The sequence below is a fragment of the Polyodon spathula genome, chromosome 13 (genome assembly GCF_017654505.1).
Source record: "Polyodon spathula isolate WHYD16114869_AA chromosome 13, ASM1765450v1, whole genome shotgun sequence".
Classification (NCBI taxonomy): domain Eukaryota; kingdom Metazoa; phylum Chordata; class Actinopteri; order Acipenseriformes; family Polyodontidae; genus Polyodon; species Polyodon spathula.
This window is the reverse complement of record NC_054546.1, coordinates 29,717,219-29,739,043: the sequence shown is the minus strand read 5'-3', so window position 1 is coordinate 29,739,043 and position 21,825 is coordinate 29,717,219. Positions and strand designations below refer to the sequence as shown.

The 21,825-nt window shown below is 36.3% G+C and overlaps 1 protein-coding gene across 2 annotated transcripts in view; it reads left to right on the top strand.

The window, feature by feature from the left end:
• The first annotated feature begins 2,707 nt into the window (after window positions 1-2,707).
• The window catches only part of LOC121325132 (C-Maf-inducing protein-like), a 65,155-nt gene continuing 46,037 nt past the window's right edge, over window positions 2,708-21,825 (top strand). For both annotated transcript variants that reach the window (XM_041267429.1, XM_041267428.1), the window contains exon 1: window positions 2,708-3,460. In XM_041267429.1, the coding sequence (XP_041123363.1) occupies window positions 3,137-3,460 (324 nt within the window). In that variant the 5' untranslated portion in view covers window positions 2,708-3,136. The remainder of the gene's footprint in view (window positions 3,461-21,825) is intronic.

Below are 21,825 nucleotides of genomic sequence, written 5' to 3'. Positions count from 1 at the left end.
TGGTAGAGGGATTGTCAGTTTAAATAGCAAAGTTCGGTACACAATATACAGGTTTTCACATAACAACAGGGTCTTACAGCCGGCACGGTATCCCAAACGTTTCAAGTCCAACACAGGTGATCAAGATTTTAAAGCACAATAACTCTCCTTGTCTCCACACACAAATACAGCATCCAAACACACACCACCCCTTTGTGGCTAATCCTGCTCTACTTATACAGGTGGTTAGAGTTTAATTGCCCCATAAACAAATAATCACCACCCATTCACACCTTTCCCAAGACACCTGTCTCTGGGCAGATTTCCCTGTCGACCATTTTGTGAACAGGTCGGCCATATTGTATGAGGGCACAATCTCAACAAAATGTCTGCCCTCACATATCTCCCGTTGATTACTCTGCCTCTATTGTTATCACAGTATATATATATATATATATATATATATATATATATATATATATATATATATATATATATATATATATATATATAGGCCTTAGAAAAAAAACAAATAAAAATAAAATTATAAAACTGAAAGATCATAATTGGATAAGTCTCCACCCCCCGAGTTAATATACTTGGTGGAAGCACCTTTGGCAGCAATTAAGCACCTTTGGCAGCAATTACCAACTTTGCACACCTAGATTTGGAAATATTTGACCATTCTTCTTTACAAAACTGTTCAAGCTCTGTCAAGTTCCTTGGGGAGCGGTGATAAACAGCAATCTTCACGTCATGCCACACATTTTAGATTGAATGTAAGTCAGGGCTCTAGGCTACTCAAGGACATTGACCTTTTTTGTTCCTTAGCCACTAGAATGTAGCTTTGACTGTTTGCTTTGGGTCATTGTCATGTTGAAAGGTGAACTTATGTCTCAGTTTCAGTTTTGTTGCAGAAGGCAGCAGGTTTTCCTCAAGGACTTCTTTGTACTTTGCTCCATTCATTTTCCCTTCTATCATGACAAGTGCCCCTGTCCCTGAAAATGAGAAACATCCCCATAACATGATGCTGCCCCCACCATGCTTCACAGCAGGGATGGTGTTCTTTGGGTGATGTGCTGTGTTGGGTTTGCGGCAAGCATAACGCTTTGCATTTAGGCCAAACCATTTTAGTTTCGTCAGACCACAAAACTTTTTGCCACATGTCTACAGAATCTCCTGAGTGTTTTTTTGCATATGTCAAACGGGATTCAAGTTGGGCTTTCTTGAGTAATGGCTTCCTTCTTGCCACCCTATCATACAGGCCAGATTTGTGGAGTTCTTGGGATATTGTTGTCACATGCACACTTTGACCAGTCTTGGCCATAAAAGCCTGTAGCTCTTGCAATGTTGCCATTGGCCTCTTGGTAGCCTCTCTGATCAGTCTCCTTCTTGCTTGGTCATCCAGTTTGGAGGGACAGCCTGATCTAGGCATGGTCTTGGTGGTGCCATACACCTTCCACGTCTTAATAATCGTCTTGACCGTGCTCCAAGGGATATTCAAGGCCTTTGTTTTTTTTTTATACCCATCCCCTGATCTGTGCCTTTCAACAACTTTGTCCCGGAGTTATTTTGAAAGCACCTTGGTGTTCATGGTTGAGTCCTTACTTTGAAATGCACTACCCAGCAGAGGGAACCTACAGAAACTTGTGAATTTATCCTGAAATCATGTGAATCACTAGAATTTAACACAGGTGGAAGCCACTTAACTTGGTGTGTGATTTTGAAGGGGGGTGGACACTTATCCAACCAAGCTATTTCAGTTTTTATTTTTAATTAATTTTCTACAAATTTCTAGAATATTTTTTTCACTTGGAAGTTGTGGGGTAGGATGTGTAGAAAAATGAAAAAAAAAACAATACAACTATTTTATTCCATTTTAATTCCAGGCTACAAGGCAACAAAACGTGAAAACGTGTAGACTTTCTATAGGCACTGTGTGCATATATAGTGGTACATTTAGAAATACAAAATAAACTTTGTAAAATAAGAAAGTCCCATGTTAATGCTTTACAAAATACTGTTATGGACACATTTTGGGCTATGTTTTTAAAATGTTTCACTTACTCTTTTTTGTTTTGCTTTCTGTTATTCTTAAAAACAGAAAATAATAAACAAAAAGTGTATTTTAGCATTTCTAAATATTGGTATTGGGTCTTTATTTTTTGTGTTTTTTTAAAGGAACATTCTAGGTTATTGTGACAAAATAATAAATTAACATGTGGTTTAGAGACTTTGACAACTCAGACACAAAAATTCAGTGGTGGTCCGGTCCTCCCTGCACAATGGACACGTGCCCGCACACTACAACTGGAAAAGAACGGGTGTTTGTGATCAAATACAGACAATACCCCAGTTAAACCACTCTACCAAATTGATTTTCTTTTAATTCAGAATAAACAGTACATAGCTAAAAGTACTGATCTGTAGATTACCACTGAAATATACCTAAACGGAGGAGCCATGATTGAATTCTGGTAAGAAAGCGCTGTATCTTGAAGTCTTAATGAGGGCTATGTGTATAAATACACATGCGAGTGCGGTTTCGATAGTACATATGGAGATGGCTCTGTATTATTATTGTAAATGGAGCTCTCTTATCTGTTTTGATTAAAGCTGCTCTCCCTGAAGATAGACACACAGGGCATCCGCTGTGCACTCAATTGACGTCATCCTGACAGCACGTGACCTAACCGAGACCAACCAGAGACATTTGTAGCTTCTGCAATCTTTCACCAACTGCCTCTTTCTACCAAGGGAAAAAAAAAAAAAAAGAAACAAAAAAAAAAAAACCCCTTCCGATCAGGCATTAAGAGGAAACACGAACATAGTCTTTGTCTTGTTTTTATTGGATCTATCAATTGCAACCTCGTATTATGGATAATAATATGGCCTTTGAAAAGTAAATATTGGTGGACCCAAAAAATCACCGGGAGGTGAACAATTTAATGGGGATCTATTGAGAGTGGACTCGGATTGTCCTTTTTCGTCACCCCTCTGGTTTCCTCGGTTTCTCCGTGTCCACTCTCTCTTTGTCTCTTTCCCCTATCCCCATTGTTTCTCTTCGAACGGCGTTCTTTTTTTTATTATTTTATTTATTTATTTTTTTTTGATCCTGGATTAATATAACACGGCAAGGAACCCGGTGCTTGCTGTTATGGATTTCAATAGTAGCACGGGTGGAGGCGGCGATCTCCACAATAACCAGCACCAGCTCCAGACAGACGAAAGCAAGCCCTTGCTGGGTGAGGTGTCTAATTCTGGACCACCGGACGGGAATAAAATGGGAGCAGCTCTGTGTCGGAGAGCCTTGCTCCACTGCAACGGGATGAGGTATAAATTACTTCAGGAAGGGGACATACAGGTTTGTGTCATCCGACACCCCAGGACCTTTCTCAGCAAGATCCTCAGTTCCAAATTCTTGAGGAGAAGGGAACCCCACCACTTGACCCTGACAGATAAGAGTCTGGCATCTGCTACTGTAAGCGACCCCTTCTAATAATGCAAATTCACATGACGGTGTTCGGTGTTTGTGATAGCCACAGTACCGTTATTTTATTCAAAGCAGTGCGGAGTGCATTTAATAATGTTTTCGTTATTAGCTCTGTTTTTTTAAAATTATTATTATTTCACACAAACAGCGTTCATTTATGTAAGTAATTGTTACTGACATTTAAAATAGCACAGGCTAAAAAAAAAACAATAGTACTACAAATGATCATATTGTACTACAAGACTACATGACAAACATCCGCTTTTATATATGTGTCATAGCACCCACATATGCTGTACATATATGTAGATTACTGAATACTTGTGTGTGTGTGTCTTTTACAATAAGATGGAACGTGTGTTCCGAGAATGTTTAAAATCAATTGTTGCGTCAATTCAATCATCATTCTCCATTTATTGCAGTCAGATGGAAAATAGCAACAATAACGCCATTACGAGAACAAAATAACACATACCCTATTATAGGCTAACAGTTTTAATGTAATTTATGAGGTGTATTGGCTCTGGGTATTGTTTATCAATGGTGTAGGTACAGTTCTTGTTTAGGTTCTGTATGTTTGGTCGACTTTGACATGACAAATTACAGCACAGCATTTGCTTAGTTGTGCAAATATTTAAGGAAGCTTTTGCGTTAAGATATATAATATATATATATATATATATATATATATATATATATATATATATATATATATATATAATGATCCCAACGTAGTGCAGACTAGAACGGATTTCATTCTTAAATTCAGATTCTTTCATTTCTTGTTTCCTTACAATGAGTCCACTCCGTGTGAATGAAAAAGGCTGCGTATTATTTCTGGTAGACATTTTCTGTAATTCAGTAGAAAATTAAGACATCGTTGTATTTGCCCTGTTTTTTATTGTAGCTGAGTGGCATTTGTTTAAACAATGAACTGTGTATTTTGTAAAATTTACTACAGTGTTACATTTGTGCTTTTCGTATAATACTGGTACTCATATAATTCATCTAGAAAACCAATTACAAAAAGAACATTAATATATGATATTTAACGTATTTAATTTTGGGTTCGCAGTTCAAAATATCGGTTCTTGCTGACCCAAACTGCTTACAATTTGTTTCAGGAGGTTTAAAATAACATACAACACAGAACGCGGTAATGCTTAAATCTACTGACGATGTATAGCATTCATTCAATGTTTCGTGATATGAAAACAAGATCTTGTTTCTACAAAAACAAAAAATAAAAAATAAAATAATTAAAAAAAATAAATAAAAACGGTGAAACCTGCGACTAGGTGTATTTTTACTGTACTGACAACACATCTGTGCTGATCATGTATAGTTTACAACCAAATTAACACATATAAAATCAGGGAACATAAAGAAATACGTCTCTCGTCGACAACGAAGACATTAAAGTAGGTTTATTTTAAAAAATGCAAATCGCTGAATGTGGTGTATTTAGCATGATGTATTTAGGAACATACGTTTCTACATACAATAATTATTGATATTAATGTAATGATTAGTTGGTCGTTTTCATTTGGGGGTTAGTCTTAAACTAATGTAGTGTTATAAAGTGGTACATCCTCAAAATGTGGTACAGGTACCAAAACGTGATCGGGTAATGTTAGAAAGTGGTATGTTGAGATTTTGGTACAGGTACAATCAATTGCGATGTGATGTGTTTTCCTATTGTCAAACAAAGGTACATTTACTGTCAATTATACATTTATTATTTTTTTGGAAACTTAAACTGGAAACAGACAATCCAATTTCTATAAAAAAAAAAAAAAAAAAAAAAAACCCCAAAACAAACAAAACAAACAAAAAAAAATATTTCCAAGACCCACAAGACAAAATGAGAAGTCCATCGCAAAGCTTGCAGCGGTAAAAACATGTACTATACATAATGTATTGAATATGATAAATATTTGCATACTTTTTTCTTAATGGTGGAAAAATATTATAAATTGAAAAAAGATGAAAAAGACCTGGAAGTTGTTTAGGCATGCGCAAACAACTGCAGCGCGCTGGGTACCACTTTCTGTCCGTGTACCTGAAAATACCACTACACCTGTAACAGATTCTAACCATTCTCAATATATACACCGTTCTGTTGTTGCATTAATTGTTTTAAGTATGCTATTAATGTATTTTCAAAGTGGTGTATTCAGCTAAACTCCTAATCATGGACAATGGCTGATTGGCCCCTTTTTAAAAGTTTAGTTTTAATTATTTTTGAAACTACTGGGTGCATACTGTATTTCAAATAGGATCTTCAGTGATGATGTGTACTCTGAGATTCTAGGCCTGAACGTCAAGGTCTCACATCCTGTACAAACAAACAGAGGGACCCGTTTTATTAGGGACACCATCTTCCTACAATCCTAGTGCTTTCTGGGGTGTACAGTGGTGTACATTAATAATACCTAGACAATCTTGTTCTTGTTATTGAGACACTTCTGATTTTTAGTGGTTTCCTGATGATGGTTGTGTCCATTCTCTTCTTTGGTATGGTGGTCCTGATTTAACATGCCTACCTGATTCGAGCGCTAGACAGCCCCTTTGTATATCCTTGCAGAACTGTGCTGCATTTAATATACATCTTTTTACATGTAAAATAATAAATACATACATAAAATATTATTTAGATTATAAAGGCATTATTTATTGATTTATTTCCTCTTTCATAACTCCAAGTTCATTGACTAACACCATTTAAGCTTTAGTTAAGTCCCATAAAAACACCTGAAAAGCTATACATTACTTGAATGGATCTGTACTGTACTTATTGTACAGATGTATGGCATTCTGTACTTGGTCTCTGTGTGGTAAAGGACCATGCTGTGGTACAATTAGGAAATTAATCAAACAAGGAACTGTTTTCACAAATTTGAAACTCTCAGTATTAAAAGACTTCAAGTGTTGCACAATTGCAGTCATTTTGTGACACTTCTCACCTGTGCTCACTGTTTGATCACACTCTACTAGGGATTGACAAGATAGTACTTGCCACTTGGAGAGATATCCTTGTGGTAGTTTGATTTGTTTTGAACTGGATTTGATACATTTTTTGGTAGAAATTACTTACATTTCCAAAGAACTGTTCTACAAATTCACATGAACTTGACATTGCGATTTGTTTTTGTTGTATCAAACCAATTTTAATTTTAGAAATAAAACATACAAACTTTGGGCAAACCTTCTTTAGGGATCATTTCAACACGGCTTTATATTCGGCAGAATTAGGAAGAAATGAGTAGTAACCTGTACAAAAAATGGGTAAAATGAAGAACAGATGTCTCACCCCAGCAATTAGAATTAAAGCTCATAGACAGCATTTAACACAGACTTAACAAAAAAGAACCCAATATTGGAGAAATTGTAATACTAACCATTTGGAATAGTGGCAAACAGTATAAAAATGTAAGGGGTGGGGGGCAGAAAAATTCATGTAAGTTGCTTTTTATGTGAAAACCCTTAGTGGCACCTTGTTCTTTGCAGCCGTTAGAATATTCAATGAAATTGAAAGGAGCAGTTGCTTTGATCTGGTGTGAATGGGGCATTGTTAAAATAACTTTGGAATGCTGATTGCTGGGTTATTTAACAGTGATTAGTATTGATCGGGAAGGCACATGGCTCCACTATTCTGGTGTTTCTATTAGAAAATAAAGTCTGACCACTGACAATTGTTCATGGCATGATCATTATATTCCATACGGTAAACCTCCCCTATAGTTAAGGTCACAAGATCTGATAAGAATAGAGATACTTTAACATCAAACTAACAGCGGGTCGTGCATATTTGAACAAGAAACACAATGAGTGCAGCACGGATTCCATTACAAAGATGGAAATCAGACTCATATTGTATAGCATTTTCACCCAGTCCATGTTTTAATACGAACTTGATTAGCCACAGTGTGTAGTTTACAAGCCCAGAGTCTGATTAAACTTGTAGTAAAACCAGGGATGGATCAAACTGCTATGCAATGCGAGTCTTATTTCCACCCCTGCATTACAACACAGGTTTGTCTTTAATTCCTATAACTGATAGAAAATATGGACCTAGATGTGCATCATATCTGAATTCCAAACAGTGGTGTTTTCTATGGGGAATACTCAGTCGTTGGTGTACTGATCATAAAAACACTCTTTTGATTGTATTATCTGAATGTTAAAATGAATGTATATCTATACAATATGTATCTAACTGAAAAACTAAAAAAATATATAATTTTTAAAAACTTGACTAAAAATGTATTTACTAGTGATTGCTTGTTATACTTAGTAATCAGTTACAGTTGTGCATTAAATACATATTTGAGCTAAATAGACACTTGTCGAGCACAGCATACATTCTAAAATGACAATTTTATTTTGAAAGTATTTACTGTGCTGTGTTATAGAAACAGTGTTCACCAACTCTCTCAGATAAGGGTTTTTTTGTTATTGAAAGTCGGTCAGCAGCAGGCAGAGGTAGCACCTAGGACATGAGCTAGATAGTGGGGGAAAAAATAATAAAACTGTACAGATCCACCCCCTCCTCAGTCATCATATCTGTATCAACAGGGCATAAAGTTAAACATCTGGATGAACCCTCATGCTTCGAATGTAAATTTGGCGTGTGAAAAAATTTTAATAAAAAAAGTGCTGCTGTAACTGTGTGAATCATCAAACAATGCTGCAAATTCTCTGCTTTCACACAGAGATGAGCAATATAGAGATTATTGGTATGTGTGAATTTCAAGGCAAAGAAACAAACGCTTGATGCAGCACTGTTTTAGTATCAACAGCAGCTTTGCGTTACACATCCCACATTCACTTCCCAGAGCTCATGTTATTAGTTAACAGGAGGGTGAATGCCCAGTAAATGAAAAAGCACAGCTTTATGATTAGCCGATTAGCCTGTGGACTGGGAACTAGTTTTCTAAATGCATTTTTGTCACCCTTTTCCTTGAAATGTTTGTTACTTTTTCCTATTAGGGAGTTTGTTGAGCAGAAACAGATCATAGGCTGTACGCTGTCTGATGTGTTATCTCAGAAACCCTCCAGCCTCTTCCTACTGCTTTCCCTGCAACGCTTGCAGAGGCTAAAAAAGCTGTAATAAATCAACGAGCAGCCTTCATCAGAGAATGCTAGAGATTGTGAAGGGGCACAAGGCCTTAGCATTGTACTTAAATCTTGCTTCAAGTCTTCCATTTTACATTTTGAAAATAATGAGTACAGCTGCAGACTGTTATAATAAAATGCATTTGTATACCATGACATACAGAATACTGTCTGTACAATACCACCCAATCTAATCCTTAGAAAAGAAAAGAATCCCTGTCATTTTACATTTTCCCCCATTCTTTTCTCGTGGTTATGTTATGCATTTACCACAGCTTACCATGGTTTGACATGTCTTTCAACAAAGTTTTACAGTACCTCTCTGTGCTTACAACTGTTTCCCATGCTTTCGCTGTGCTTTATGACACTTTTCTATGTTTTTTTTTTTCTTTTTTTTTTTTTTACTATGGTAAACGTTCATAAGGGAAGTGAACAGTACATGAGAGGGCACTGATCAAGAGAGCTGTAAGAAGCAGAGCCAGAAACCTGTACAATTTTCCATTACAGTACAAAAAAACTGGTAGTAGCTCATCAGGACTTTTATGTTTGTTTTTTAAAAAAATGAATTTTTGTGCTTGTGGAGGGGAAAGGGTGTGGTTTATGTGAAACGCAAAAAGGGAGGTTTACTGGTTATGCGTCACGGCAGGAAGAGACATATTGTTGGTCTAATCAAATATCTCTAATGCATTTTTTTTTTCTTAATGATCAGTGGTTTGGTAATCAGTTGGTTAAAGTTTGCATCTCTGAAACCAGGACTGGCACCACTGCAAATTTAATTTCAGATTATAATTGTCTTGGGTTTTAGGGATTTTTAGTTGTCTTACCAGCAGATTTATCCCCACAGTATCAAGTAATTAAAAAAAAAAAAAAAAAAAAGATTACAGAATACATCAGATGCAGTCTGCAACTATTAAATTTACTTATTAAATATCAGACCAACCAATAAGAAACAGTAATTGATGTATTGTGAACGCTTTAGTGTTCAAAAGCAAGAATAGAAAATGTGTAGATGTAACAGGGTGGAGGCTGGTGCAAACTGATCACCTCATGCACTGGAAGAGAGTGTCTTAACCACAGTGCAAAAGAGCCAGGCTGTCTGCATTTGTGGTTTTTAGAGCTTTTGATCTCAGCTGTTTAAAAAAAAAAAAAAAAACAGTCCCACCTCTTTGGTAAATGTAATTAAGGTGTGTAAAAGTGTAATTGTATTTCACAAAGCATTCTGAAATGGACTTTTATCTAGAATGCAGTTCCCCTTCACAGTAACTCCACTTTACTGATAGGGTAAGATAATTTTTAAACACATGCATGAATTCAATAACCATTTTGGGTTGGATTAACCCTGTCTTAATTAGCTCTTGCCCTTTGCTGCAATATAAAGCCGTTTGTACAAGCCGATGCACCGTAAAAGTCTTATTGAAATAATAATGCAACAAATTTGAAGTATTTACTTAAATTCCTCTCTGTGCGACTGTTGATTGATAAGCTTTGTATTTGAACATATTGTTCGTGTTCAAAACTGTGGAACTGCTTGTCTATTACCTCGACAGTGTATTTAAAATGTCACAGTGACTGTACGTTATTAGAGTTATTTAAATACAGAAGGAAATGGCTTCTAATAAAACTGTGATTAGATCACAAATGTAATTTATGGGGAAATTATGTTTGTAATGCCATAAGCTGACATTGACAGAATAGCTAATTCGAGAGATGACACCCCTACAGAAAGTGGAGTAATCCGCCTGTGGACCGTGACTAGAGTTGCATGCAGGTCATGGACAGTTTTAGTTGGGCCAGTAATATTTAACAATTGGGTAAATGGACAGTAATATTTGTCTCTCAACAAAAACCTCCTGCTGCCATGTTCTGTGTGACAAACAGCGAAACTAGGGGGGAATTTATCTACAGATGGTTTGGTTTGTTGTAGACATGCTGTGAGCAACAGAAAATAACACCATTGGGTCGTGCTTGATAACCACATAACTCTGATGTCATATGAAATATAGGAACCAGGAAGCTGGTGCATCTAACTACTACGTAAATACAGTATAATCATAAGTCTCGAAAAACTACTCACTTCTAAATCTTTTGTAGTCATTTTTGTATTACTTTAGTATAAATACATGTTAATTTGGATTCATATGTTGTTTTTTTCTGACTTTATGTGAACGAAAAGACACAAAATCACCAGTTTTCTCACTGGAAATAGTGATATTTTGAAATGTACTTGTCCTGGTCACAAAAGCAAAGTTTGTGGGGAATAATAGCCATTTTCTTTACTTTTGAGGCATAAGCAATTAGGAAATAACACTTACTACCCAGGAACAAAAAAAAAAAAAAAAAATTGTTACACGGTGTTATCAAGTAAACCATGAGAAAACACATTCATAACGCATGTGGTTAGACATGTGATTGTGTCCTTTAAATAATCAGGAAAGGAGTAAATCAAGCACCAGTCTGAAATATCAGTTATCTTAACTATTTTATTTGTCTTCTGGTTTAGATTCACTTCGTCAGTTTCAGTCATCACATCCTGTTGACTTTTTAAAAACTCAAAAGTTTAAAGCACCTTTGTGGTCTCAAAAGGACATGCCAAAAAAAAAAAAAAACACTGTTTCCATCCCTGGAAATATGCTTACTCTGCCTGGATTTCTTAAGTAATGACTCTTAATGAAGCTGTATAGTTTTAGTTTGGCAGAAGTAAAAGGCGATTCTGTACATAAACCAGATGCTTTTTTTCATACAGACAGTAAACAAATCACTTGCACACACGCACTGGGTATGCTAATGATACATATGCTTAATGATATCACCTGCTCTTTGGATGTTTCCACCTGACACCAGACTAGTCTGTACAACAGACTGGCATCTCTGCTGGGTCAGTTATGGTAAGAAAGACTTCATTCAGAAACACTGTAAAAGGGGGATTGTCAAGGTTTCTTGTCCTGGTCACAAAAGGCAGGTACTGTAAATGAACAAAGCACTCCTGGTTACCGAGTGCATCCCAGCAACCCAATTAAACACAAGCCAGAGAGAACATGCATTGGAAATTTTAGTACTAAATTAGCAAATATGTGGCACAGGAGAATATTATGTTTAATTGTTGTAATGTATAGACTTTTTCTGCGATCCTGTGTTATTTTCTACAGATACAGAAACTGCAATTTGTAGATAAATGTAATTTATTTCATATATCACAATCAATAGTGCTAAATACTGAAATACTAAAATAAACATTCAATGACAAATTATTTGATTAAAATGTATTTTTAATGTCTTAAACATTTGCATATGTTTCTTTTAGTATTTATATACTACTACTACTACTACTACTAATAATAATAATAATAATAATAATAATAATAATACTAGCAACATGGTGCCTAAAACTTTCTGGTTCAAATCAAATGGTGTCACTAAATAAAATTGATAGCATAATTCACAATAATAATTGTTTAACTTCTTCATATAATTTCCTAAAAAAGGTTGCTCCAGATGTTTCATGTTTAGAATTAAATTTTGATTTAGAATTAAATTTTGAATTGACACCTGCATCGATTATATATATTATATATATATATATATATATATATATATATATATATATATATATATATATATATATATATATATATATATTAAATATATTTTGAAACATTGGGCCTGAGGCTTGGGTTTCAATAGTTATGAAAGAATTAGTGGCATCCATTCCCAAGAAAATAAACAGATCTGTATCAGGGCCCATATGTACAGAATATACACAGTTTCAGAAAGCACAAAATATATTCAACATTTGGCTTTTAACAGAAGCTTGATGAGACCCTGTCGGGTTACATACATAATTGCTGCCAGGACTACAGTACGTTTTACTCCAGATAGCTACAGTACTGAGCTTGCAGGAGGTGTTGAGCCTGCCTGAGTTATAGGGCTCTGCATGACTCGAAGAGCACATGCACAGCATCGTGACTTGGAGCTGTTTTCAAACCAAATGCCGCTGTAGTCATGAGGCTCTTAACAACATCCTTTCCCCTCCTGCTGGACATGCAGTGTCCCCTTTTACTTGTACCTCCATTGTCCTTGAGTCCCAAGGAGCATTCGGTCTTGTCTAAACATCCTGGTCAAACCTTAGTTCTATGAATTAACCCTGTCTATATATTCCTGTTCTGTATGGTAGGAAACATTTTCTCTGTTTAATACATTCGATCACTTCTAAGGGACTAGGAAAAAAAAAAAGGTGACATAAGCGGAGTCCTGGCGAAATATGCATTCAAACACTGAATAGGTGCTTTTTGCGTTTAACTTGAACTATAGCACTATGTATTGCATTGGTTGCAATAGTGGTCATTGATTTTAATGTACAGCACATTGTTATAATCAAGAAAAGAAAGCTGTAAATGTACACATTATTCTATATGCTATATTGTGCTACTTTGCCAGAATGTTTGAATACAGTACAACAACTTATTTGCATGTAATCCTTCAGATCCTGTGCTTTTATTACCTAAGGTGATGAAGTGAGTGGAAATCAGTGGCAATACATGTGTGATATTAACTGGGTGTGATCATAAGTGATATTATTAAATAATTGTGTTTTGGGTAGGAGATTTTAATGTGGTGATAATATGCAGGGTGATGTTAAACCTGGGGATAATTTTCCTTGGTTTCTGTGTTCTGGCCATTCCAGTTTCAGTCTAAAGGCCCATTGTTTTCCCATTTCACAAAGAAATAGTTCAACATATAGGTTGTTTATTTGCAGTTCGCCACCTCAGAGACTTCAGTTTCCCAAAACTGCATCAAAATGATTGTGTTGCAAAACCCTCAGTAAAATAAGCTATGTATTTTGAAATTTAAACCACAGGCTACAGCGTTTCAGTTCTGGTTCCTCGTCAAGCAGACACAAGTTTGAATTGCTTGCTGTGTCTGACCACCTAGCAAACAGTTGATTGAGACCTAGTAAAACTAAACACACTAATTACTGTGTGGTAATCGTGGGTTTGCTTTTTGCACAACTGCGTTCAAAACCATACATGGTCTCTTTAAATGTTTTTAAACTCCTGCAAATAACTGTTGTCCAGTAGACATTTCCGGATTGCATTTGGCTATAAAAAGATAAACTTTTTATTCAAGTATTTTAATCTTTCAGTTACTGTGCGCTTCTTACAGGATTATGAGGCCCCTCTGTATTTTGTGTACACTGGTTAATAATAATAACGCAGAGGCACATGACCAAATCTTGCTCTCTTTGTAGTGACTTAAATTGTGATCTGTTTAGCATAACCACACTGTATTCAATACAATGTTTCTATTCTGATACCAATGGGTGTGCTCTGCAGTACCCTATGCAGACATAAGAGTGTTTTTATGAAGAGAAGTAAAATAAATATAACTGACTACAGTTGAATGTCTTCGCACAGTGTGCTGACACACCTTTTTTATATACTTTTATAACCTAGAACTACCCAGAAGTTATTTGTAGCTGGCTAGAAACCAGTGGACTGGCCTTTGCTCTGAAAAGCTACTCGGCACGTTGTGAATGAATGTCAAAGTGACCTACTCTGTCTGGTTAGAGACACTAATGTTCAGGGTATGATATGTTTGTGGGAGATGTTACTATTGAAATAAACAAGAAAGCAATACTGTACAGTATATGTGTGTTTTATATGTGAGCACCCCTTTTAATACTTTAATTTTAATGCAATAAGTTATACAGTGTATGTTATTTATATTGATTAATAAAGATTGATTGTATGAATAATTATGTACTCAAGGATGAGACATTGAAGTTCTCATTCTTATTAGAAGCTCAATCAGCAACCAGTTTCCTAATAGAATATTAGACAGGGAATAGTTGACCGTAATCGATGCATTGAGAGCACGTTCATATTCATATTCAAAAACAAAGTGCTATAGACCCAGGCTCTTGGTTACCACAGTGAAATTAAAATGCACCGGCATAAGAGATCCATCCAGGTGTCCAAAGATCTAAATGCAGTCTTTATTGTGACAGGGATAGAAAACAGCAGTCTCAGACACACACAAAACTCTCCAGTTGGAGCAAGGCTTCCAGCTGCACGACTCGACCGTAGTCACTAAAACTCCAGTGAGGCTGCTGTTGAAATGGCAGGGTTCTTAAAGAACACAGGAAGACGCTATGCGGTTTCTTTTAATGTGTTACAGCACAGTGGGGGTGGGTTGGGAGGCTGTCTGCGTCAGAAGTGTGGTTTGGAGTGGGTTACAAGGCTCAAGGTTACTTCTCCTCCCACTGAGCTGCTACAGCAGACTTCTGTCAGGGTTTTGGAAACATAAAGGAAAACCCTAAATCCATTACGATAAACCTCTAACAATTGCAGTCCCTTGTCCAACCAGGGTGTAATCAGTTCCTAATCAAACAAACCAAAACAAGGTGATTTAGGACTTTAGACCCCAGGCAGGTGTGTTGCTTTAATGTTTCAAAGGATCAATCTGGAGAGAAGCGAAGGATAACGAACACCAGCACAGTCACTGTGTGCCCCCAAACTCCATTAAGCACAAGTTGTTACAGGAATTGGCATACGTTCTGTCTAATTGCAAAACATTAGTACCTATCAGAGGACTAAACAACCATCCAAAACAGTAAGTTCACCTCATCAGGTGACTGTAGTGACTGTTGTCATTTGTGAAAGGGCAATAGGATTCATATATAGGAAGATAGGAACTAGAGACTTTTTTACATTGTCTTTGTACTTATCATGATTTCTGTTTTAAAAGGAAAAAAAATAGAAACATTTGACGAATCAGATTCTTTATAGTTAGGCCTTGTAAATAGTTGAAAGCGAGGGAGGGTGGTGTCTTAACAGAATGAAGCCATGCTGAACTGCAGTACTGTAGTGGGGTGAAAACCTTGCAGAAGAAGTTGGAATAAGAGGGAATATGACACATCTTCACAGAACGAGGAAAGATTTTGGTGCCAGTCTATGCTGTTTGTTTCACAGCTTGTGATTTATTTATTATTATTTTTTTTATACTGAGGCGTTTGTCAAAACCAAAACCATACAGGGACAGGTGCATGAAAGAGTAAGCAAATGTCATTTCTGACTGTTTATGTTGTTGGCAGTCTTGGTTCCGTTGCCCCAATGTTAGTTCTTGTTTTTCCTCTAAATCTGCCTTTTACCTGGTTTTGAACTTGCATTCAGCTTGTCCACTGAAGGAAGAGACGTCCTCATTCCAGTAAAATTTTGTGACAGTATAACCTTTCAACACTCTTGTCTCACTTACTCACCTGTATATGTTGAGTATTGTGGTAGACCTGAAATTGTCACAAGCTCAAAGACAGTTCAAAACTGGGTACAGGCAGATTTAGAGAAAAATGTAACTTGATTTTGGACCAACTAAACCTATTCAGAGTGATAACACACGTCATGCAGTAAAGTGCATAAAAACAAGCAACTATAATGATATTTTGAAGCTGCTTGCTAATTAATTGCAGTTATGTGGCGTCTGTCGGTCCTCATATTCAAGAAATAAGAAGCACACGTTCAGAGAAATAAATATCTAGTCCAAACAGATGGCCATCCCAAATATGGAACCCATAAATACAAGTGTCTGGTAATCACACCTAGAAGACAGCTGCTGGCTGCTTCATACCTGCTCCTGGGTGGCATCGGTTACCACAAGCTGTGGATGCCTCAGGTTCCGGTTTCCACCCATTGGCTATCAGCCAGGAATTCGGCACCCAAGCAAAGGTGAGGCTTGGCCGGGTGTTTGCTGTATTGTTTATCAAGTCAGTCACCTGTTGAGGCAATCACATGTTGACACAGAATTGTTCCCAGCAATCGTGGAAGTCTGACATTCAAACCCTATGAGTTTGCTGCAAGGCAGAGTAGTGTTGCTTCCGCTTGTGGTTTATACTGGCAGGTTAAGTGGTATCCCTAGTGATTTTCTTAAGTAAGTCATAACAAGTATTCTCCATTTCCACAATTTACACATTTGAATTGGCTGCATTATTACACAGTAGTATTCCAACTTTTTTTTTTTTTTGCTTTTTAGTTGGCATCGTTTCTTTATTGGTTTAGTATTTGAAATGTTTAATACTGGGGAAAAAAAAGTCATAAGCTTGCAAGATGTCAACAAAGCGACAAAGAAATGCTTGCTTTTTTTTTTTTTTGACATCAGAACTGCAAAGGCTCCCTTGACTAGTCCCAATAAGTTGTAGCTTTTGGCATCTCTTATAAAAAGAAATGTATTCCCAGTAAAACTGCTTGAGATTGGGAAACAGTTTCAGCTTGATAGCCAGTGAAACATGTTATAATATTTGTTTGCTCTGGCAATGGTGTTAGAAATTCTTGGCTTTTAGAACTAGAACACGTTTTTTTTGGTTTGTTTGCTTGTTTTATTGCGTGTAGTTTTACTTCACAGTTGTTGATTTAGCGTTTTTTGGATATTTTTGATAACCTTTTGTAAATGTACACTTTTTTTCCCTTTTATGCTGTGTACAAGAGGTATGTACAACATGTTATTGTTGTTTTAGTACTAAAGGTAATTATTAAAGTTACCTAGCTGAAATAAATAAATAGTGTGTGTGTATATATATATATATATATATATATATATATATATATATATATATATATATATATATATATATATATATATATATATATATTTTTTTTTTTTTTTTTTTTTAAAAATCTTGCTTTAAAAACTTGATAGTTTCCACCCCTTTTTGATTTATTTTTATTTTGATCTTGTGACAATAAAATTATTATGATCAAATAATTAAATATTATAACCAAATTACCTTTTGGTACGATATGGACGTGCGTATGGCAATCCATTAACATAATAGATCGTACTCAGTGCAACACGTCTTATTCGTTATTATGAAAATAAGACTTACCTTTCTGTAACATGGACGATCTTGTCAGAACAATGTTTTCTGTGTGAACCCGAATTAACTAACTTGACCGGAGTCACTGCCTCTAGCTGAAAACCTAGCAACATGCTACAGCTTGCCTTTAAAACTGTTGCTTTTTTTTTTTTTTTTTTTTAAGTTCATAACACAATTTAAAATTGGTCAGTAGGGTCCATGCATATTATAGTCATAACAAAAGATGTCAACTGGTATTTTGCATAGTAAAAAATAAATAAATATATTTAAAAAATTGAAGGGAAACAAGGGAAGATGGGCCAACCAAAATCTTACCCTGTTTCTAGCAAATCCAGTGTGACATTGTATAAACAGACTCCTGATCTGGTGAAAAACCTGACCACATATCAGTGAAGTACTTGGTAACTTGAGTAAATCTCTATTTAATAAAGTTCTGAAATTGAGAGTTGCAATGTATGATTTAGATTTTAAAAAGGAATTTGAGCTTAACAAAATGGAGCACAGTTGAATCAAAATAATTGCTGGCAGCATGCAGTGCTTTAAAAGGGCTGTACACACACACACACACTGTGTGACATTATCATCCTAGTTCAGCAGCATCATGTAGTGTAATAATAGTATTTAGCAGAAATTTAAAATCACACTGGATTCCATTAGAACCATCCCAATCTAACTCAGGCCTCCATGAATCGGGTCTCTGTGATCCTTGGGTTGATAGGGGCAAATAGTAACTTCCAGCCTGCTGATTAAAACTTGGTTAGTCAGTCTCTCTCTCTCTCTCTCTCTCTCTCTCTCTCTCTCTCTCTCTCTCTCTCTCTCTCTCTCTCTCTCTCTTTACAGACCACTAAACTGGAAAAAATAAATCGTGGTATTAGTTACGTTCATATGTATTAATGTGACTAATATTTTTCATATTAGACTCCTTCCTACGTCATCACCGTCTTCAGTGTGCAGTGCCTGCCTGGGTTGCTTTGTCAACAGTCACCATATGTATCACAAATTAAAACAAGCACTGTAAAGTGGACAATAAGAGGTTACATTCAAAACATAAATATGGACAATTTGTTGTGAAAGGGGCTATAGAATATATAAAGTAATAATATGGGTCAGAATATATTACAACTAACTCGTGACATGTATTTATAAAAAATACAGCTAAAACTATTAAATCGACATGTGATTCTACTCTTTAAGTAAACAGTTGTTTAGAAAATATAGAAATACTTAAATACTGCTAGAAACTTTAAATGACCTGAGCTTTGTCTGTGACTGTGATTGAAGGGAATTCAGTGCACACCCTTGGAGACTAGACCTGGATCTTATTCTGGGTCATGAAGAGAGATCCTGGCTTTTCAGTCTCTGCATTGCATAGAGTTTAATCTTACAGGAACCCCGGGTTACAAAACACAAGGAACTCATCCACTTGTGTGTTCCCCCGGCAGACTGTATGCTTAGATTATCTGTATCCAAGGACTTTGGGAATATTATATTAAAATCAATATTTCCATATTGTGGTGTTGGAAACAGGCACGTCGCTGTTGCTTGTTCACAAAAAAAAATAAAAATAAAAATAAAGGGATTGGAGCCCAGTAACTCTCAGCGATTAAAATAGCTTTCTAACCACTAGCCAAGCTTCTCAGGCAAACTGACATCTGTGTTCTGTTAGGGTTATGCTTTTGCAGGCATGACATTTAGCTCTTTACTCTTCAATAAATACATCAATACATCTGAGCTTCATATTGTTTAATGAAAAGCCCAGTCCAAACCATAGTTATGTTGGTTTCCCCCAACATAACATGTCATTTATAGTTTCGGCCTTTATCCAAAATGTTTTCATGCATTCTGGAATATATATATATATATTACTATCAAAACCTTTTTCTTCAATAGCCAAACCAAAAACAGAAAATGTCTCCATACTAGAAAGCTGTTTAGCTTGTACCTTGTTGAGCTGATTCTAAGTGACCTTTTTTTTTTTTTTTTTAAATCTACAAACGACCTGTTCCAAATTACTTGACATTGCTAAGCAGATGGACAGCTTGATCTAAGGAAAGAGATTATACAAATTCAGCTGCTTAATGTAGATTTAAGTATACTTTATTTTCCATACATTGAACTTGAACACACAAACCCCTGGCCATCCTCATTTAAAAAACACCTGGGTAAATGAGGGACACCAAGTATATTGAAAGCAAGGGCTTCCACACAGGTGTGCCTCATGCGTTAATTAAGCAAATAGCATCCCAGCATGCTTAGGGTCATGTATAAAAATGCAGGGCAGGCCTGGTTGCCTATAATTATGGCTAACATGGCTGCAAGAGGAGACCTCAATGACTTTGAAAGAGGGGTGATTGTTGGGGCGCGTTTGGCAGGAGCTTCAGTGACCAAGACACCTCAACTTGCTGATGTTTTACGAGCAACAGTGTCCAAGGTGATGTCTTCATGGAACTCTGAGTGAAAGACATCATCAGTAAAGGGCAACAGTGGGTGGAAGCGCATACTCCAGGATCGTGATATCTGTGCATTAATTCGAAGTGCAGATGAATCATCCTTCAACATGTTCTCAACAAATGGACGAGTGCATGTGTGGTGCCAACCTAAAGAACTCTACTGTCCTGAGTGCTGGGTTCCAACAGTGAATGGTTCTAGTGGTTCTGTAATGTTGTGGGGTGGCATGGTTTGGGTGCACTCATTGCCTTGGAAGGCAAGGTCAGTGCTAATCGCTACTTAATGGTACTGAATGATCATCTTCACCCCGTTGCAGTGTTTCTTTCCTGCCGGGGGGATGTGTTTCAGGATGACAATGCCCCCATCCACAGAGCATGTGTGGTCACCCTGTGGTTTAATGAGCATGACACTGATGTTATTCATATGTCATGGCCTTCTCAGTCACCAGATCTGAACCCAATCGAGCACGTATGGGATATTCTGGAACGACACCTGAGACAGTGTTTCCCACCTCCATCAACCAGGCGAGAGTTGATAGACTTTCTTGTGGAAGAATGGTGCCGCACCCCGCCTGCAGAATTCTAGAGGTTGGGCACATATAGACTGTATTGGCCACATGTGGTGGCCCAACACCCTATTAAGTGACTTTACATTGTTGTTACCTTTTTTTTTTGTCCACTACCTGTATCTATATATCTATTGGATGTGCTTTTGGTACATTTTTATGAACGTTTAAATACTATGCAGGTGTCAGCGTTTAAACATTTAAACCGTGTCTACATACACACACTATTTATATTACATTATAATGTATATTGACAGCACTGGTTAGTATTTTCTAAGCAAAAAAACCCTAAATAAGCAAATAACATTTGAACATCGCAAATACTTAACTACAAAGTAAAAAAAATACAAATATAAAATGCAGACACCAAAGTATATATTGAAATTAATTTATGGCATTAGTTTAGCCGGTGGATTCATCCGTACACATTTTTAATAAAGGTGTTTTTTTTTATTATTTTTTATTTTTTATTTTTTTATATTTTTTTTTATTATAACTTGTCCTGCATGTAATACTAAAAATTAATAGACAAAAAAAAATTGAATTTGTTCTTTTTAAAATCATTTGTGTTATTATTTGTGTCTTGATCAATGTCTCTCTTCACAGTTGTACTACACTACCCATGCTGGCCCTGTGGGCAGAAAGTGAATAAACTAAACCTTTACACCATGGAATTGATACTATACCATGCCTACTAGAGGAGAAAAATAGAGTGAACCAATGAAGCGCCAGATCGACCGAGAATAGAACCGACCCCATTGTCAATCTTTCTGTTGCACCAATTAGAAAAGCTACTTGGAGGCAATTGCCAACCCCCTTCCTTTTTATAATTCCTCCTTACTGTGGCACCACAGCAGCAGGATACGCGGCGGACTGCTGCATAGGACGATAACTAAAATGAATACATTAAAAAATATGCGTTTATCATATTATTCAATTTTTAACCACTTCTTTGGAATTTATATGTTTAAACATATAAAATTCAAATTCATACTATCTATCTATCTATCTATTTGTCTATCTATCTATCTATCTGTATGAGAGTCCATCTGCATTCTGTGGTAGAGATACAGTATATAAATATAGCGTGTTTATAGAGGAACACAATGTTATAACCAGGACCCCTTGCACTGTCAAGCTTTATCGGTACAGAGTGTTTCTATAAATGGCCCATTGTTGTTCTGTACAAGCCTGCTGCTTTTAATCCTCTCATCAACCAGAACAAACTTCTGTTATCCTGCATTTTTCTTCAAGCCTTCCAGGCATGTGCTCACACATGTGTGCGGTGAGGCGTTGTGGTGAAGGAAGCAGTACACTGAGTGCGATTTTATAAAAATGGAATATAGTTGGGCTATTATA